This window comes from Nyctibius grandis, chromosome 13, assembly GCF_013368605.1.
Source record: "Nyctibius grandis isolate bNycGra1 chromosome 13, bNycGra1.pri, whole genome shotgun sequence".
Taxonomy (NCBI): Eukaryota; Metazoa; Chordata; class Aves; order Nyctibiiformes; family Nyctibiidae; genus Nyctibius; species Nyctibius grandis.
In genome coordinates, this window is record NC_090670.1 from 15,310,490 (window position 1) to 15,325,164 (window position 14,675).

The window sequence follows — 14,675 nt, forward strand, 5'->3', positions numbered from 1 at the left end:
TCTTTGCTATGTCATCAATTTTAATTCCAACCCATACTTCGATATGCACACAACTATTTTCAAATACAATGAAAACTTGAAGTCAACAGCATCAGTCACCAGCATTGCAGCTTTCAGTAAATCCTTCACAACTTCAGTAAAATCTCTCTGAACAGTGTGGAATGTAGATACAGAATGTACAGAGGACAGTTTTCTATACAAAAGTGCATTTTAGCGATACAATTAGCAGAGAACCTGGGGGAAAAAAAAAAAACAACTCAATTTAAGCAGTACCATATACTATAATCTATACCCCCATCTCTCCCCCCAAAAAGAAACAAAACATCACAAAACCCCACTTTCCCCTTGCTTTGGTTATGAACTATATTCAAGGCTTCAACATTACAATTTTTTTTAAATTGAAGAGTTTATTTGTAATTTGGCAATGTTTTAAAGTTAACCAGATGAGAGAGAATGCAAGTATGATTAATCAGAGTTAATAGTCAAAACAGACAAGCTTTGAATATTGCTAGGATGTGCCCTTGGTAGATTAATGAACTATCTTTGCAATCCTTAAATGGAAAATTGCATGTTGACTTGTCTTCTCTATGCCCAAGAACTGCAAGATCAGTAAGCTAAAGGACATTAAACCAATAAATCTAACATCATTCGCCATGAAAATCTGGCTTATAAGAATGAACTTCAAGAGCCCCCCAAAAAAGTCAGGCTTATTAATATTTACAGACCAATGCATCAACTGATTTCAAAGCTGAAAGAGTGTTAGGAGAAAAGAAATGGCTTCAGCCATTCAGCGTAGATGAACAGTAAATATTGCCATTTTTATATGTTTCTATATTGTATATGCACTCTGATGACGTAAATGCATATGAATAAGTTCAAGCAGGTTGGTTGGTTTGTTTTTTTCCCAGAGAATGATCTTCGCAGGTTTCAAACCACAATATGAGAACTGAAAGTTAAGCCCAGGAAAGCCTTGCAAAGACTTTTCTTGCTCTTCTTAGTAAGCACCGCATACTGAGCATACTATAACCATCTTTCAGTGAGTTTCCCAGATAAAGAAAAATAGATAATATCTTAACAGAGACAAAGGATGACATTAGATACACACACAAAATTTAGACAGGTTTGTCAGGCAGCTAGCTTTCTTCCTCATATTTAAAATTGTGTTAGGAAAGAATGTTCTCTATTGTTTACAGTCCTATTGCAATCAGACTTTCAGTGCTCCTTCTAAGCCTTTTTAGAGAAAAAGTTACCATGGAAGCAAACCGTTAATGTTACAGAGTGTAAACTGATTACATTCACGTTCCAGTGGTTACAAAGCACCCAGATATACAGCTTCAGTACCATGGAGCCATACAACTGTGAGCTTTTTCCCATTTGTCTCTATTTTGCTTTTAAGCTTGACATCTTTTATCCATGAATAAAAAGCAGAGATTTGATTCATTTTTGAAAAAGCACTAATAAGAATACATAATTTTAGCAGTCTGTTACTACTCTTTATCTGAACCCAATAAAGTGTAGATAACTTCCTGTAGAACAAAGCTGTGGCCACAATGGCCAACACTTGAATCAGCAAGACCAGGTTTACCTAAAATTCCAACAGTTTGACTAATGCCACAGGTATCCAATACAAATTCATAGAATCATTTAGGTTGCAAAAGACCTTTAAGATCGAGTCCAACTGTAAACCTAACACAGCCAAGTCCATCAGTAAACCACGACCCTAAGCACATCGACATGTCTTTTAAATACCTCTAGGGATGGTGACTCAACACTTCCCCAAGTAAGCGTACAGGATATTGCAGGGAAAGACAAGAATGTGACAAAAACACCTCTCCCACGAAATGTGTGTGTCATTAGTTCTAAGAAGGATGTTAAAAGAAAAGGGTAAAAAACTCAAACATGGACAAGTATGTGAGAACTCTTGAATCCCACAGCTACTTCGGGCCCAGTTCTCTGAGGTGACAAGTACTTGGCAAAGACAACATTCAGGTAAGCAAGATGTTGTTCTGCATTCTTAGCAGGACATTCAGAGTTTTGTATTCTTAGGTTATAAACATACTGGGACCATGAGATTACAGAGCTATAAATCATTACCATGGAACTCCTGGAAATCCACTCTCTTTTATCGTTTTAACTGTCACACTGAAGTACCCAGCTGGATACAACATGCCACCATCATCTACTGTGACACCCAGGACCCTTTCATTCAATGTAACAGATAGGCAACTGGACCCATCTAATCACTTGGATTAATTTCTACTTACATGCTCACACTAAGATCAAGACGGAAATACTATCCTCCCTCATTGCAAGATGTCCAGAAGCTAGTAGACAGGTGACCAAAAAAAGAACTGTACCTCATCAAAATTATGCTGCTGAAACAGAACAGCGACACACTTTCATGCTCCAGCACACTGAGATATTGCACCTTTCTTACAATTCATTTCAGAGTCTCAATTCTCTACAGTACTAAGTGTGCATTTTTCTTCAGAAAAAAAAATTCACATTTCAAAGTCACCACAGAAAATAAAGGGTGTACTGAACTGTGACAGTGTACACAGTGAAATGTTTCATAATGAATTCATCCATGTTGAGTTGCAAGAGTTCAACAACTGCACCCTGAAATTAGCTGAATTGATAGCAATTCAATTTTTAATTCCATCCAAGATATTTAAAAGAAGCTCCAGATTTAAGTCAATCTAAATTCTCAGTAACTTGTATACTGTTAAATTTTTGGTATTGCTTCTACAGGAGGAAGGGAGGCATCAACCAGCTATAGTGCAGTTCAAGTAAATACTGACAGGTAACAGTCACTTCTGGTTAGTGGCCAAATAACTGGCCGTATGGGAGAGCTAGCACTTGCGTTTAAAATGACCTTACATAGCTCTTAATCAGTCAATGGCCAAGTCTGGGTACCTGTTGTCCAGCTGTAGTAAGAGTGACTGAGTTCACAGATACTAGTTTGACTATGGACCTCATTTATTTCTTATCAAAGTCCTTTCAGAGGCCATTGTTCAGATATTTTACTGGTCAGTTTATTTTGAGGCTACAAGGAATGTCACTTCTGAAAAATACGTCAGCTGCCAGGGCTAGTAAGTCTGTGCAGGACATGCAAAATGAATGAGTAGTCCTATATAAAGTTGATCATGCAATTCTGCAGGATTGGGCTGTATCCTGCAATTACAGGCACCTGTGGCCACACTAAACTGCCAAACTCCTTAATTCACAAGAGCACAATGAAAGCAATGAAGCATCAAGATAATGAAAAATTACTTCCTAAACTCGGAACTAGAAAATACTTTTATAATCTTTTAAGTTTCACGTTGAGATTTAGAAGTATCATTTTTCTCTCAAGCTCGGGGGGAAGGAGTTCTGTCACAAGTAGTTGCAAAATAAAGACAAAAGTCACCTTACAGATTGTCAGAATTAGGAAACAGGTGAAAACTACTTTTACCTCCCTACCTGAAAGCCACAATTTTACCTCGTTTTCTTAGCTAGAGAAATTTCAAAAGCAGAGAGATAACAAAAGGAGAATTGTGAACTATGTAATGGTGTAACAACCCACACAGAAGACATATCCTCAGCTAAACATACAATTAAAAAGCACAGCTGCATTAAGTTGTCTTGCCACCAACATGAATCTATTTAGATATGCCTCTGGGGAAAGAAGCCACCAAAGTTTTGTGCCGCTCCTTTGCAATTCTGTTTCCAGCAGCATTTTTAACTATTGTAAGTAGTGTCCTAGACAACTTAATTGCAGATTAGCGTACTTTCAATGCATAAAAGTGTTTTTATTTTAATCTTTTCATAGCAATACTAGGGATGTACTGGTCAACCATTAGTAACAATCATACTATAAGATACTGAGCAGCAAAATCACTTTCTGAAGACTAAGCTTGCAAGTTGGTTCTTTGAATTCTAATTGCGTCCTAAAGAACTACATTATTGGGTAGTATATGTGTTACTGCATTAGAAGTCCTGCTTCTTGTTTTCTGTGTAGTCTGAGTTAAATCACAACTTCTAGAAAAGGATTTATCATAGTGCTTTGATTTTGAATGATCCAAGAGCAAGACTGAATAAACCCTACAGAACTAAAGATTTTTTTCCTCATGCTAAACAATCTTCCTAATAACGGGAAAGGAAGACAGAACAAGCCAAGCGTAATATTAACTCTAAGTTGGAAAAAACAAAAAAGCTGAACCATAGTAAAGCATGCTTAGTGTCATCCAAAAGCACCCATCAACTTATGTCTTACAAGTAAGTTAGCATGTTAGCCAAGTTCCAATTTCCTTAAAATTGTATCTATTAGCAGCTTTTCAGAAGTCAGTTATATTTCGGAAGTCTTTGTTGCAAAATTAGTCTCAAAAAACTGAAGTTACTCAATACTTAGACCTTCTTACCAAAATTACAATTGAGAAGAGTTCTGGTTTATCCTGTTAACAGTAATCAAAATTTGGTCAAGAAATATATGTAAACAATAAGGATAATACATTTAAGGCTTAGAAAGAACACTGATAAATTCACCCCTGTCACATTAAAATGTCCACATCTCCTTCATGGTCCTCCTCAGTCACTTTTAAAGAGAGCACTTCTTCATTAAGAAATAATCCACTCAGTCTTTCCTTACGAGCTTGTCTTTGTTCTTTCAGCTGTCTCTTGCGTAAGGCCTTTTGCTGTAGTTTCCGTTGCTTGGAACGTTTCTGTCAAAATACAGAAGAGACAAAAAATTTTGGTTTTTTTGTCTATAAACAAAGAAAAGAAGAAAATTTTGTCTACAGACAAAGATTTTGTTCTGTAGATTAGAAACCACCTTTAAAGCTGGCAAATATAAGCTAACCTCTAAAATAGCGTCTCCTCTGAAAAATAACTAAAATGAATTCTCAGAGGTGGTGCAAATGTTCATCCAAAATTGGATCTAATATTAAAATATCTAGACCATTTACCACGTCTGAGTTACGAGGCACATCATCACCCTGTGATGTTGCATATCTGAGTCTTTGATCGGAAGAATCTTTATTGCAGAGGAAACGCTACAGTCTTACAGTAACAACCTGAGATGTTGAAGAACAAGCAGGAACTGCTCCTCTCCTCCACACTTGAAACTGAAATTATGGAGACAGGATAAGTGCCGCGGTACTACTTTAATTGAAACATGCTTCAGTAGGTTACTCCTCACCAAGTAATCTCATGAGACATGTTGGAAGAATAAACTGAAGAAGATTCAACAAGCCTGATGAAACTTCTAGTTGGGAAAAAACACACAACCAGGACAGTCTTTACTATACAGAAATTATGCCTAAATTAAGTTGATCAATCTTGAATAAATATTTTCAGTAAAACTGTGTGTTCATTCAAAGAATTAAGTTAGATGCATAAGTCCTTATTTAACCCCCACTCACCTTAATTCTAAACAAAAGTAATGAGAAGATCTACTACATACAAACATCAGGCTTTCCTTTAGAAGAAAAGTGATGGGAAGAGCACAAGTTTAAATTCATTATGGTCATGTCAGAGGAAACAGTCAGCATTGGTTTAGCTAGATAACTTCAGCAGATCCTCAGTTACTAACCATGCTGCTTCAGTACAAACATCCCAGTTAAGATCACATAAGCAACCTTCACAATTTAGACAGTTTAATACACATGTATGTAATTCGAAACTTTACTTTTGAATCCCGGATTCTTTCTGCAGCACTTGTGGACAAATTACTATCACTGTGTGCTCGACTCATGTTGGCACTCGAGTTTGAAGCGGAGTTAGCAACACTAGAACCACTGCTGCTTGCTGAGCTGACCATGCTGGCACTGCTGCTGCTGGCACTGGCACCGCTCACACCACTGGTACTTGCACAACTGTAGCTACTCCTCTTCCAGCTTTCCCTTGCAGACCGTTGACGAGGTCCGTGTTCCTTGATATAGTTTCTCACCTTTAGAACAGAGGCAGCAGAATTACTAAAGCCTGATAAATACTGTAGTGAGATACTCTTTTTCATAGAAAAACCACAGTTTGTCTATTAATAACTATCAAGTTGTTGGATCAGTTCAGTTAGTCCTTTAAAACATTTTGCTGTGACCGCTTAAATCCCAAGCCATCTGGCAGCCATCAAGAGAATTCAACTAAGAACTAAGTTAATATTAACTTCATTATGGGAGGAAGAAAACTAAGTAAAAAGGTTTGGGTTTTTTCCCCTCTCCTGCCCCCCAAGTTTTCTACTATGTAACAATAAGTCGCTGTTATTAGAACACCAAACAGAAGTATCAGCCAAGTTCAAGGGAACTAAGTTGTTTACGTAATGTAGCAAACCCCTTTATTTTGCTAGGTATACTCAAACAAAAGTGGCTGTAAGGAAAGCAGTACTTTTCTACTTTAAGATGATACTTACAAAATGTTTGAAATATGAAATAGGCCAAGCCCAAAAGGGCAGTGAATGTTTTCCATTTTCAATCTTTACCTTCATCATAATCACAAATACAGAATAACACTGAGGAGCTCAGCTTGTTTGGATACTGCATCTTTTCCCAACGACACATCAGAACAGAACAAAGGCTAAGACGAAAGTAGCAGATATCTACCATACCAGTCAGGTACCCTTCTTTGTTGTAATTTGTATTTTGTAACATCTTTAAAAGGCATTGTTCTATATCCCTTTTTTAAAGGAAATTTATGGTCTTCCCCAACAAATTCCAATCCTTTGGAGTTTTAAATGCTAGTTTATATTCAGTATGCAAATGAAGATCCTCAACCACTTGATGGTCATGAAGTGGAATACGCTTGGTCATAAGCAGTACCGGGCCCACAGCATAACTCATTACACACACTCCAGCTTAGGCTTAACACATATTGAGTATATATAACCACAGTCTTTCATATAAAGGATTAATACATACAATATTCTTTTGAACTCTGTTTTCCCTCATTGACAATATTGTGCTCTAGTGTATCTCCCTACATCTAATGATTATGTATAAAAATTGATCACAACTCCATAAGAGATTTTGCAAGACATATCAGATGCTGAAACCCCAAAGTCATATGTACAAACCTTAACTCACCTGTTTCAGCTTTTCATCTGTGAGACAGTTCAATTCAATAATGAATTCACTATCTGTAGGTGAGATCTGAGCAGTAGGATCAATAATTTTAATAATATCAAGTTGCTCTCGAAGGCCCATCTCTGTACTGACTTTGCGACTCAAATATTCAATATATTCAACCTAGGATCCAAAGAAAGGCAGGTAATATTAAAGTATTATTGATTCTAAATGAGTGACAGAAAAAAGGAAGGACCAACAGAATAAAATGTGCTCGAATATCACATTTCCTATGATTCTAGCCTCATTAAGTATCCTCAAAAACTCAGGGTGAAAACTTGAGTACACGTTAAACTGCCTAGTACAGATGCAAAAGACAAGATGATTTAGTTTCAAGAATCAAGTAGTACTGTACAGGTCTACATTTACACCTACAGCAACCAGCAGGTCTTTTAAGATGAGGCACTAATTAAAAGTTCTTCTGCATATTCCAGTTCTCACATAGGTAAAAAGTCAATTTCACCTGTTCGTCATTTGTCATTGCACTCCACGGAAGTTCATCAAGATTCCTATGCTTGTTTTTCTTTTTCGGAAGCAGACAAGGAGAGCTCGGAATACTAGGTATAACATCAGAAAGTACATCACTCCCACTTGTAATGTCGCTGCCAGGCAACTTGTAATATGCAAGAGAAAAAACAAAGCCTTAGAATACAGTAGGCAGAATTAAAGTCATTCTTACACTGTTAACAATTCAAAACATACCGTCAAGTTAGCAAAGCATCACTTATCTATGTACTCTAACAACTTCTTAATAATTACTCATAACCCTGCAGTACTCCTTTGAATCTTCCAACAAACAGCAAGTGCAGCAAACTCAATTCACACTATTCTCTACTTATCAATCCTCTCTTTAAAAAGTTGCATTTAAGAAAACAGCAGAAGGATGTGCCATTTCAACTATTTCCCTTCTCCATCAGTGTAAATTGTCCATTACAATCCAAACCTAAATCTACATGTCCCATTTTAAAGCATAAGTCTAGTCTAAGGAAGATCATTTCAAAGTACGTTTGTAATTTATACCACACCTCGTAAATACACAAGACAATTCAATTAAAATCATTGTCATTTTCCTGGAAGCAACTGCAGAACTTTAGTGAGCTTCATTTGTACAACCGACAGGTAATTTCTGAATGCACTTCCACTTAAAGTGTGACATTTGGATTACTCATGCTCAGATTCTGCAAGATAACACCATAAAGAGCTACAAAGAAGTCTTTCCAAAATTCTACAAGTCCGATCAAGTATGCCTCCTAAAAAATGCTTGTTTTAAAAAAAAAGAATCATTTTTAAAAGCTAGTTACTAATCAATCATGCTGTCAGCTAACTAAGACATGGAAATTGTTTCTTTTCAAAACAATCACCGAGTTTACCAAGCAATTAAGATTTCACAGCTCCATGAAGCTCTGAATCTTTGGGATCCAATCTGAGTTGTTCCTACAGGTTGCATTATAGAAATGCACTTGTAACTTCTGTGATACAATATACATGGAGACTAGCAGTGAGACTAAAACAGTAAGAAATTCAGAGCTCATCTCAGTCCATGTTATCTTAAATTCATTTGCATCTTCTGGAACAGGGTTTGTGCTTTCTCAAAATCAGTGTTTTCAGTCCTTATACTGCACTTAGAAGACCCTGTACATGCTTTGACTAAGCTTTATGACAAAACTGAAAAGTATTCCTCAGTATACTCTGAAGCACCATGTTTCCTATTTCAAATGTACGTATACATTCACAGTTGATTTAACTCTATAATATAAAAAGTCAATTTAAGTCTATAATATATTAAAAGATTTGCATATTACAACTGACAAACTGCTGAACAAAGACTACCACAAACTGGAGATACCTGACCAGGACTGCATCCAATACAGACGAGGAAAAAGGAGGACGTGATTCCCCTTCACACTTTTCCCATGCTGGTGAGACAAAGTGAGCTCTGTACTCTCACTGGCACAGAAAAAAAGACGGAAATAGGCTACGGCAAGAGCTTCTACACCCTACCTAGGTGCCAGCTCCATTCCAAAGGAAGATTTAATACAACCAGTCACCAGAACCAGACATCTATAACCAGATTTCATTAGCAGAGCAGATCCTCAGTACAAAGGATTAAGCTCATGGCTACAAGACACATGTTGGTCACTAAAACCAAACTACCATAATATGTAAGCATCCCCCTTTGGAGAGCTGACCTTCAGTCTCTCCTCCAGATTAAGAACTCTGGAATAAAATGGAACAGAACATTTTCTTTATCGTCAAACATTCAGATATCTTTTCTTACATTCAGCAGTTACCAAGAAACAAATGCTGAGGACTTTTAAATTAAAGCTAAACCCAGCACTTAACAGTCTGTACAAAATTTTACATTTACAGTGGAACTAGTTTACCTGCCATTCAAACTCACTGTCTGACCAATCCCAGTATGTGCTGATAGAAGAAGAGACATCACTGCAGACACTGCCCTCAGGGAACAAATCAAAAGAGGTGAACTCCTGGTCATCCAACAGAGAGTAACAGTCATCTTGATCGCCAACAGACACCGATGAGAACAGCTCCTCACTGCACTCTGAGCTGGCTACGCTGGTTCCGCAAGACGTCAAGTTCCACCTGCAAAATAGGACAAAACTGATAGAAAGCAGCAAACATACTGGCATCATGTGTCCTGAAAAATGCTTAGTTCTTTTAAGCCTCATAAAACTACCTTCACTTTGCTTGCCACTAATATTATACATTGATTTTATTGAAATAAGTTATAATTAGGTAAATTGAAGTATTCTATTTTAAAATATTTTTAAAGGTCCATAAACAACACCAAAGGGAATTCGACGTTAAAAATGGCAAGGCAAAAATCCGTATACAGTTAGTATAATTACACCTTTTTTTTAATATATTAACAGTTTCTACCCCAGAGCCATGATTCCTGTAGTATGTAAATTATCTTTTTGTTGGTTGGTTGGTTGTTTTTTTTAAAATACACTAAACTAAAAACATAATTTCCCATATGTTGGGATATTTAAACTTCCATGTAAGTTGAAATAAGCAAAACTAAGAAGTAAATCAATAGGACTTCAGGACAAATAGGAGTCAAAAAGAAATTCTAGGTTAATAACCCCACACAAAACTAAGGCTTAATAAGGACACAATATGGATATACCCAGGGCTCCATTATTCACTACTTTCAAATCTGAATGCTAAATATATTAAACATGCTGTTCGAATGAGACAGTGCAAGATGGGAAAATGACCTGTGTGAAAATGCTACTATGCCAACACTAAACACTTTTTTTTCCCCCCTCATAATTTCATTTAAAAAGCTAGTTAATGCTGTTGTTAAAGGAAAGCAATTGAGGGTTCAAACTTCAGAGAACAGGTTTTTTACTCTAATGAGAGTAACCCAGAATTTAACAAGCTCACGAAATCAGTCTCCATATCTGGATTTATTTTACATATTGGTGAAAAGTAGGTCGAGACAACCATGAGTCAGCACAGCACTGCAATATGGCCAAAACAATTTGAAAAGGCCTTCAAAAATTCACCACACAAACCCATGCAATCAAATCCTTCTCTGTCAGCCTATCCACTTCAGCCTGGCTAACTAGAAAAACATTCCTCTGTCCAACTGCAAAACCTGAGCAATGGCATCACCCAGAAAGGCTGGCCCTCACCGTTGTTATTTAAGCTGCACACCAGGTTGGCTAAACATGTTTGTGATAGACTTACTCCCATATCTATTTGGCCAGCAGTGAATTTATGCAATGTTAAAGACATTTCAAGAACTTAACTTTTAGCAGACTCTGGAGATCTTGCCCTCCCTCCCTTTCTGCATCCTTGCACACATGTCAAGTTCTACTGGTACAGATTTTTGTGGGCAGGGCAATCAATCGGTATAGAGTAGGATACGAGCATGGTGACACAGCATGCTTTTAAACATTACTACAGTTTCAGTATTCATGAAATATCGATGTAAGGAAGACGGAGGGGACAAAGTTTCCAGACCCATTAAAACACAGGATGAGGTAGAGGGGCTCGACCACCAGCCAACTACACACAAATACTCCAGGTATGCAGTATCACTGCAGGTATGGGCAGTCAGCTCTCGCCTTCTCACACCTAGGGTGGCCTGCTGTACTTGCTGGGGTGAACTGGATTAACAAGTGGGAACTACATTAAAATTACTCATAACTTTAAAAAACAGAAAGCCTTATGCGAACACCACAGATTGAGCCGTGCATCTGCAATGGCTTAGTCAGTGCAAGACAGGGCATGTCGTTGCTCAGAGAAGTGAAATACCCACTCAAGATGCCTGGGTTACAAACCTGGGTTTGTAAAACGAGCAAGCCTGAATAACACACTCAGGAAGTGAAAGGCAATACAAAGAGAAACGTACAAAATTAATTAAATGCAAATCTGGTGAATATCACACGTTTATCTTAGAGCTATGCTATGAATACATCTTACTGTTCATGTCACTATTGGGTCTTACAATATGAGAACCAGATCATGAAAGTGTATCATATTTGATCAAGGTTCTTCATGCTGAATCATTTAAGAATCTATACTTAAGAGCTTGCCCTTGTGAATGACACTTTTAAAGTGTAATTTCCATGATCTCATACAAATTCAATTGAAAGATCACGTTATTCACTCTTCATTATGGTGTAGTAGAAACACTAATAACCAGTAAAAGCATCTTGCAACTCTAGAACAGGAACTAGAACTATCCCACGTGTATGTTCAAGACTGAACTCTCACAAACTGGTCTCAAAAAAAAGCTATTGCTATATTAAAGTTTAATACCACACATAAATAGTAGCAGAATTAGGTTCTTGGATAAGCAGGGCTGGGGTTTTGATTTCATAAGCACACCTGGAATTTCTTTGTAGAGCTGCATTTGCATTTTTAGAATAGACCTTTTCTACAAATTACAGACAGAATAATTTGCCCTTAATTAGTAGCATGGGATGGAAATGCTTCTGCAGGAATCGGTGCAGTCACCAAGCCGCCTGACTCACTCTGAACCTCTCCAGGTTGGCTCGGTGTCCGCACAAGGCCTGCTTTTCATCATCACGAACACACCACGCTCTCGCTGCCCATCCCACAGCGCTCAAAACCGCGTTTTAAGGAAATCATAAAGAAATAAACACATTTTTTAAAAACGACCAAGCTCACACTGATTAACAGCTGTGATGTTATCAGCCAAAACCAGCCTAAGCTCATACACAGCCCCGCCAAAGGGAACGGTACGGGGCCCCGCGAGCGGGCTACCGGGATCAACAGCCACACCAGGCCGGTACCAGGCAGGGCCCTCCCGCCTGGGCCGCTCCCGCCTCAGGGGCGGCCCGAGGGGTCCCCGGCGAGGGGCGGCAGCCGCCGCCGCGCCTCAGCCCCGCGCCGCCCGCCCGCCCCGGCCCCCCTCGGCATCTCCGAGCCGCCGTTCGGCCCAGCCGCCTCGGTCCGCCGGGCGGGCAGCGGCCGGGGGCCCCCGCGAAACCGCGGGCGGACCTGTTGGAGTGGAAGCGGTGCAGCGGGTCGGTGCGGTGGCAGGACGAGAGCTGGCAGCCGAAGTCGCTGACGTCCAGGCAGCCCTCCTCGCTCAGGCTCAAGCTGCCGCCCCGCGGCGGGTGCTGGTGCGAGAGCAGCGGGCACGGCTCCTCGGGGGCCAGGAACTTCTCGTACGCCTCCTCGGTCATGGCGGCGGGAGCGGCTCCGGCGCGGCCCGGCGGGCAGCAGCCGAGCGCCTCACGCACGGAGCGGCCCAGCCGCCAGCGCCGCCATCAGCGGCCGGTCCCGGGATGCGCCTCAGTCTCGCGGCCGGCGCGGGGGGCTCCTTCCGGCGCCGGCCCCTCCGCGCCGGGACGGCACAGCGCCCCCTGCCGCGGCGGAGGGCGGACGGCGGCCTGCGCGCTGCCATGGCGGCGGTAGCGGCGGGCAAGGCGGTGGGGGCCGCGTACGGGCAGGGCGAGAGCGGCGGGGGCCGCGGCGGCGGCGGCTTCCTGGGGCCGCGGGTGCCGGCCGAGGTGGAGGCCATGGCCCGCGGCGTGCAGGAGGTGGACAAGGAGACATTCCGGCGGCTCCTCAAAGGTAGGGCCGGAGCGTGGCCTGCCCTGGGCGCGCAGCCCGGGCCCGCTCTACCCCGCGGCTCCCCGCCGCCCCCCGCCTGGCGCGGGCACGGGAGGGGCCCCGGTGGGGGGTTCGCAGGCAGAGCCGGTGGGCAGGAGCCGTGGGTGCCCTTAGGGAGGCGCGGCCGGCTGGAGGGTCTGCTCGCCTCTGCCGTGCGCGGGCGGGGCCGCGGCTCCCCTGGGACGCTTCCCCTGGCTTTTCCCTGCAGGAGGGGAAAGCTGAGGGTTAAATACAACGACGGGGTTTCTTAGTTGTGTTATAAAATTCTGTAAAATCTGTGAGAATGGGGTACGGACTTGTGCAGCTATGGACGGCCCCGGAACTCCCACTGAGCGCTGTTAAAATCATCCCTCTCTCACCCCTCGGTCCCAGAGCCAGTGGTGGAGTCACTGTCAGATTGTGCAGGGCATGTGAAAGTCCGAGACCCCACGGATGTTTTCATAACGTGCAGGAGAAAATAAAGGAACCTCAAAGCGCGGGTGTCTTACTGAAGTTGGGGCTGTAGGATTGAAAATGCTCTGCCTGTTTGATGTTTGTCTGTGAGGCTTCTCCCTGGGGTAAGGCAAGACAGGTGAGATTTTCTCAAGGCACCTTTGACCACCAAAATCAGAGTTACTCAGTTGAGTAAATTATTGTGTGCAAAACAATAACAGAATAATCGAAGAGTTGATTAGCGGAGCAAAAGAACAGCTTATTTGTGGCCAGCTGAGAGGTGACCAGCTGCTGCACAGCATGGCATAGTGCTGCGACCCTTACGTGCATGTTCTCTTGGCCAACTTTTTTCAGGCTTTTTCTTCCTAATTTGACCCAATAAGGACTCCAAGCATCTGGTAGCTGGTTTGTCTTTAAAAGTGTTGCTGCACAGTGTCAGAAATGGAGCCCTGTATCCAGGGTTTCTGTGCAATAATTGAAAGCAATAAAGCTATGTATAGGCAGAGGCATTTGGGACAAAAGTAAATACAGATTTTGAACCATATTTGCTGTCTAGTGCAGGGGCAACAGAGACTGAAAAGTTACATCAGTGCCAGGGAGCCTGACCATCTCCTAAGCCCCATCTGGGCTTAATTTCGGTGTAAATTAACACTTATGTTTAGGTGTGCAATAAATGCTTCCTACTGTAGGGGGAACAAACAGTTCTTCAAAACCAGCTGACGCCAGGGCAGGTAACCCTACCGCCCTGATCCACCCAAGTGCCAGTGTGCCCCAGAGCTGATGGAGACAGCCTCCGGATTATGCAGAGCCGGCAGAAATCTCCAGTTGTCTTCTGCTCTTGCTGGTCTGTGATTAACAGCTTGTCGGATAGCAGTTTTTTCCCTTCAAGGTTTAGAAGCCTTTGAAGACGTGATGGATTTCAACACAGTATATCTAAATTGCTCTGGCACTTGCACCAAGTTAGTTTTTTGAGGCCGTTGCTGTTACTTTATTGCTAAATAATAACAAATATAAAAAATGAGATGCTGGTTTATA

At 41.2% G+C, this 14,675-nt stretch overlaps 2 protein-coding genes across 2 annotated transcripts in view; one reads left to right on the forward strand and one right to left on the reverse strand.

Annotated features, from left to right (window-relative positions):
• On the reverse strand, positions 1-12,864 carry FAM199X (family with sequence similarity 199, X-linked). Its single transcript, XM_068411883.1, has 6 exons — positions 12,591-12,864; positions 9,476-9,695; positions 7,555-7,704; positions 7,053-7,214; positions 5,666-5,926; positions 1-4,700 (listed from the first exon to the last, which is right to left on the reverse strand). The coding sequence occupies exons 1-6, from the start codon at positions 12,776-12,778 to the stop codon at positions 4,530-4,532; spliced, it is 1,152 nt and encodes a 383-aa protein (XP_068267984.1). The 5' UTR covers positions 12,779-12,864; the 3' UTR covers positions 1-4,529.
• COMMD5 (COMM domain containing 5) overlaps positions 12,777-14,675 on the forward strand; it is a 17,530-nt gene continuing 15,631 nt past the window's right edge. The window contains 3 exon segments of the mRNA XM_068411884.1: positions 12,777-12,808; positions 12,810-12,986; positions 12,988-13,169. Coding sequence (XP_068267985.1) covers positions 12,777-12,808; positions 12,810-12,986; positions 12,988-13,169 — 391 coding nt within the window.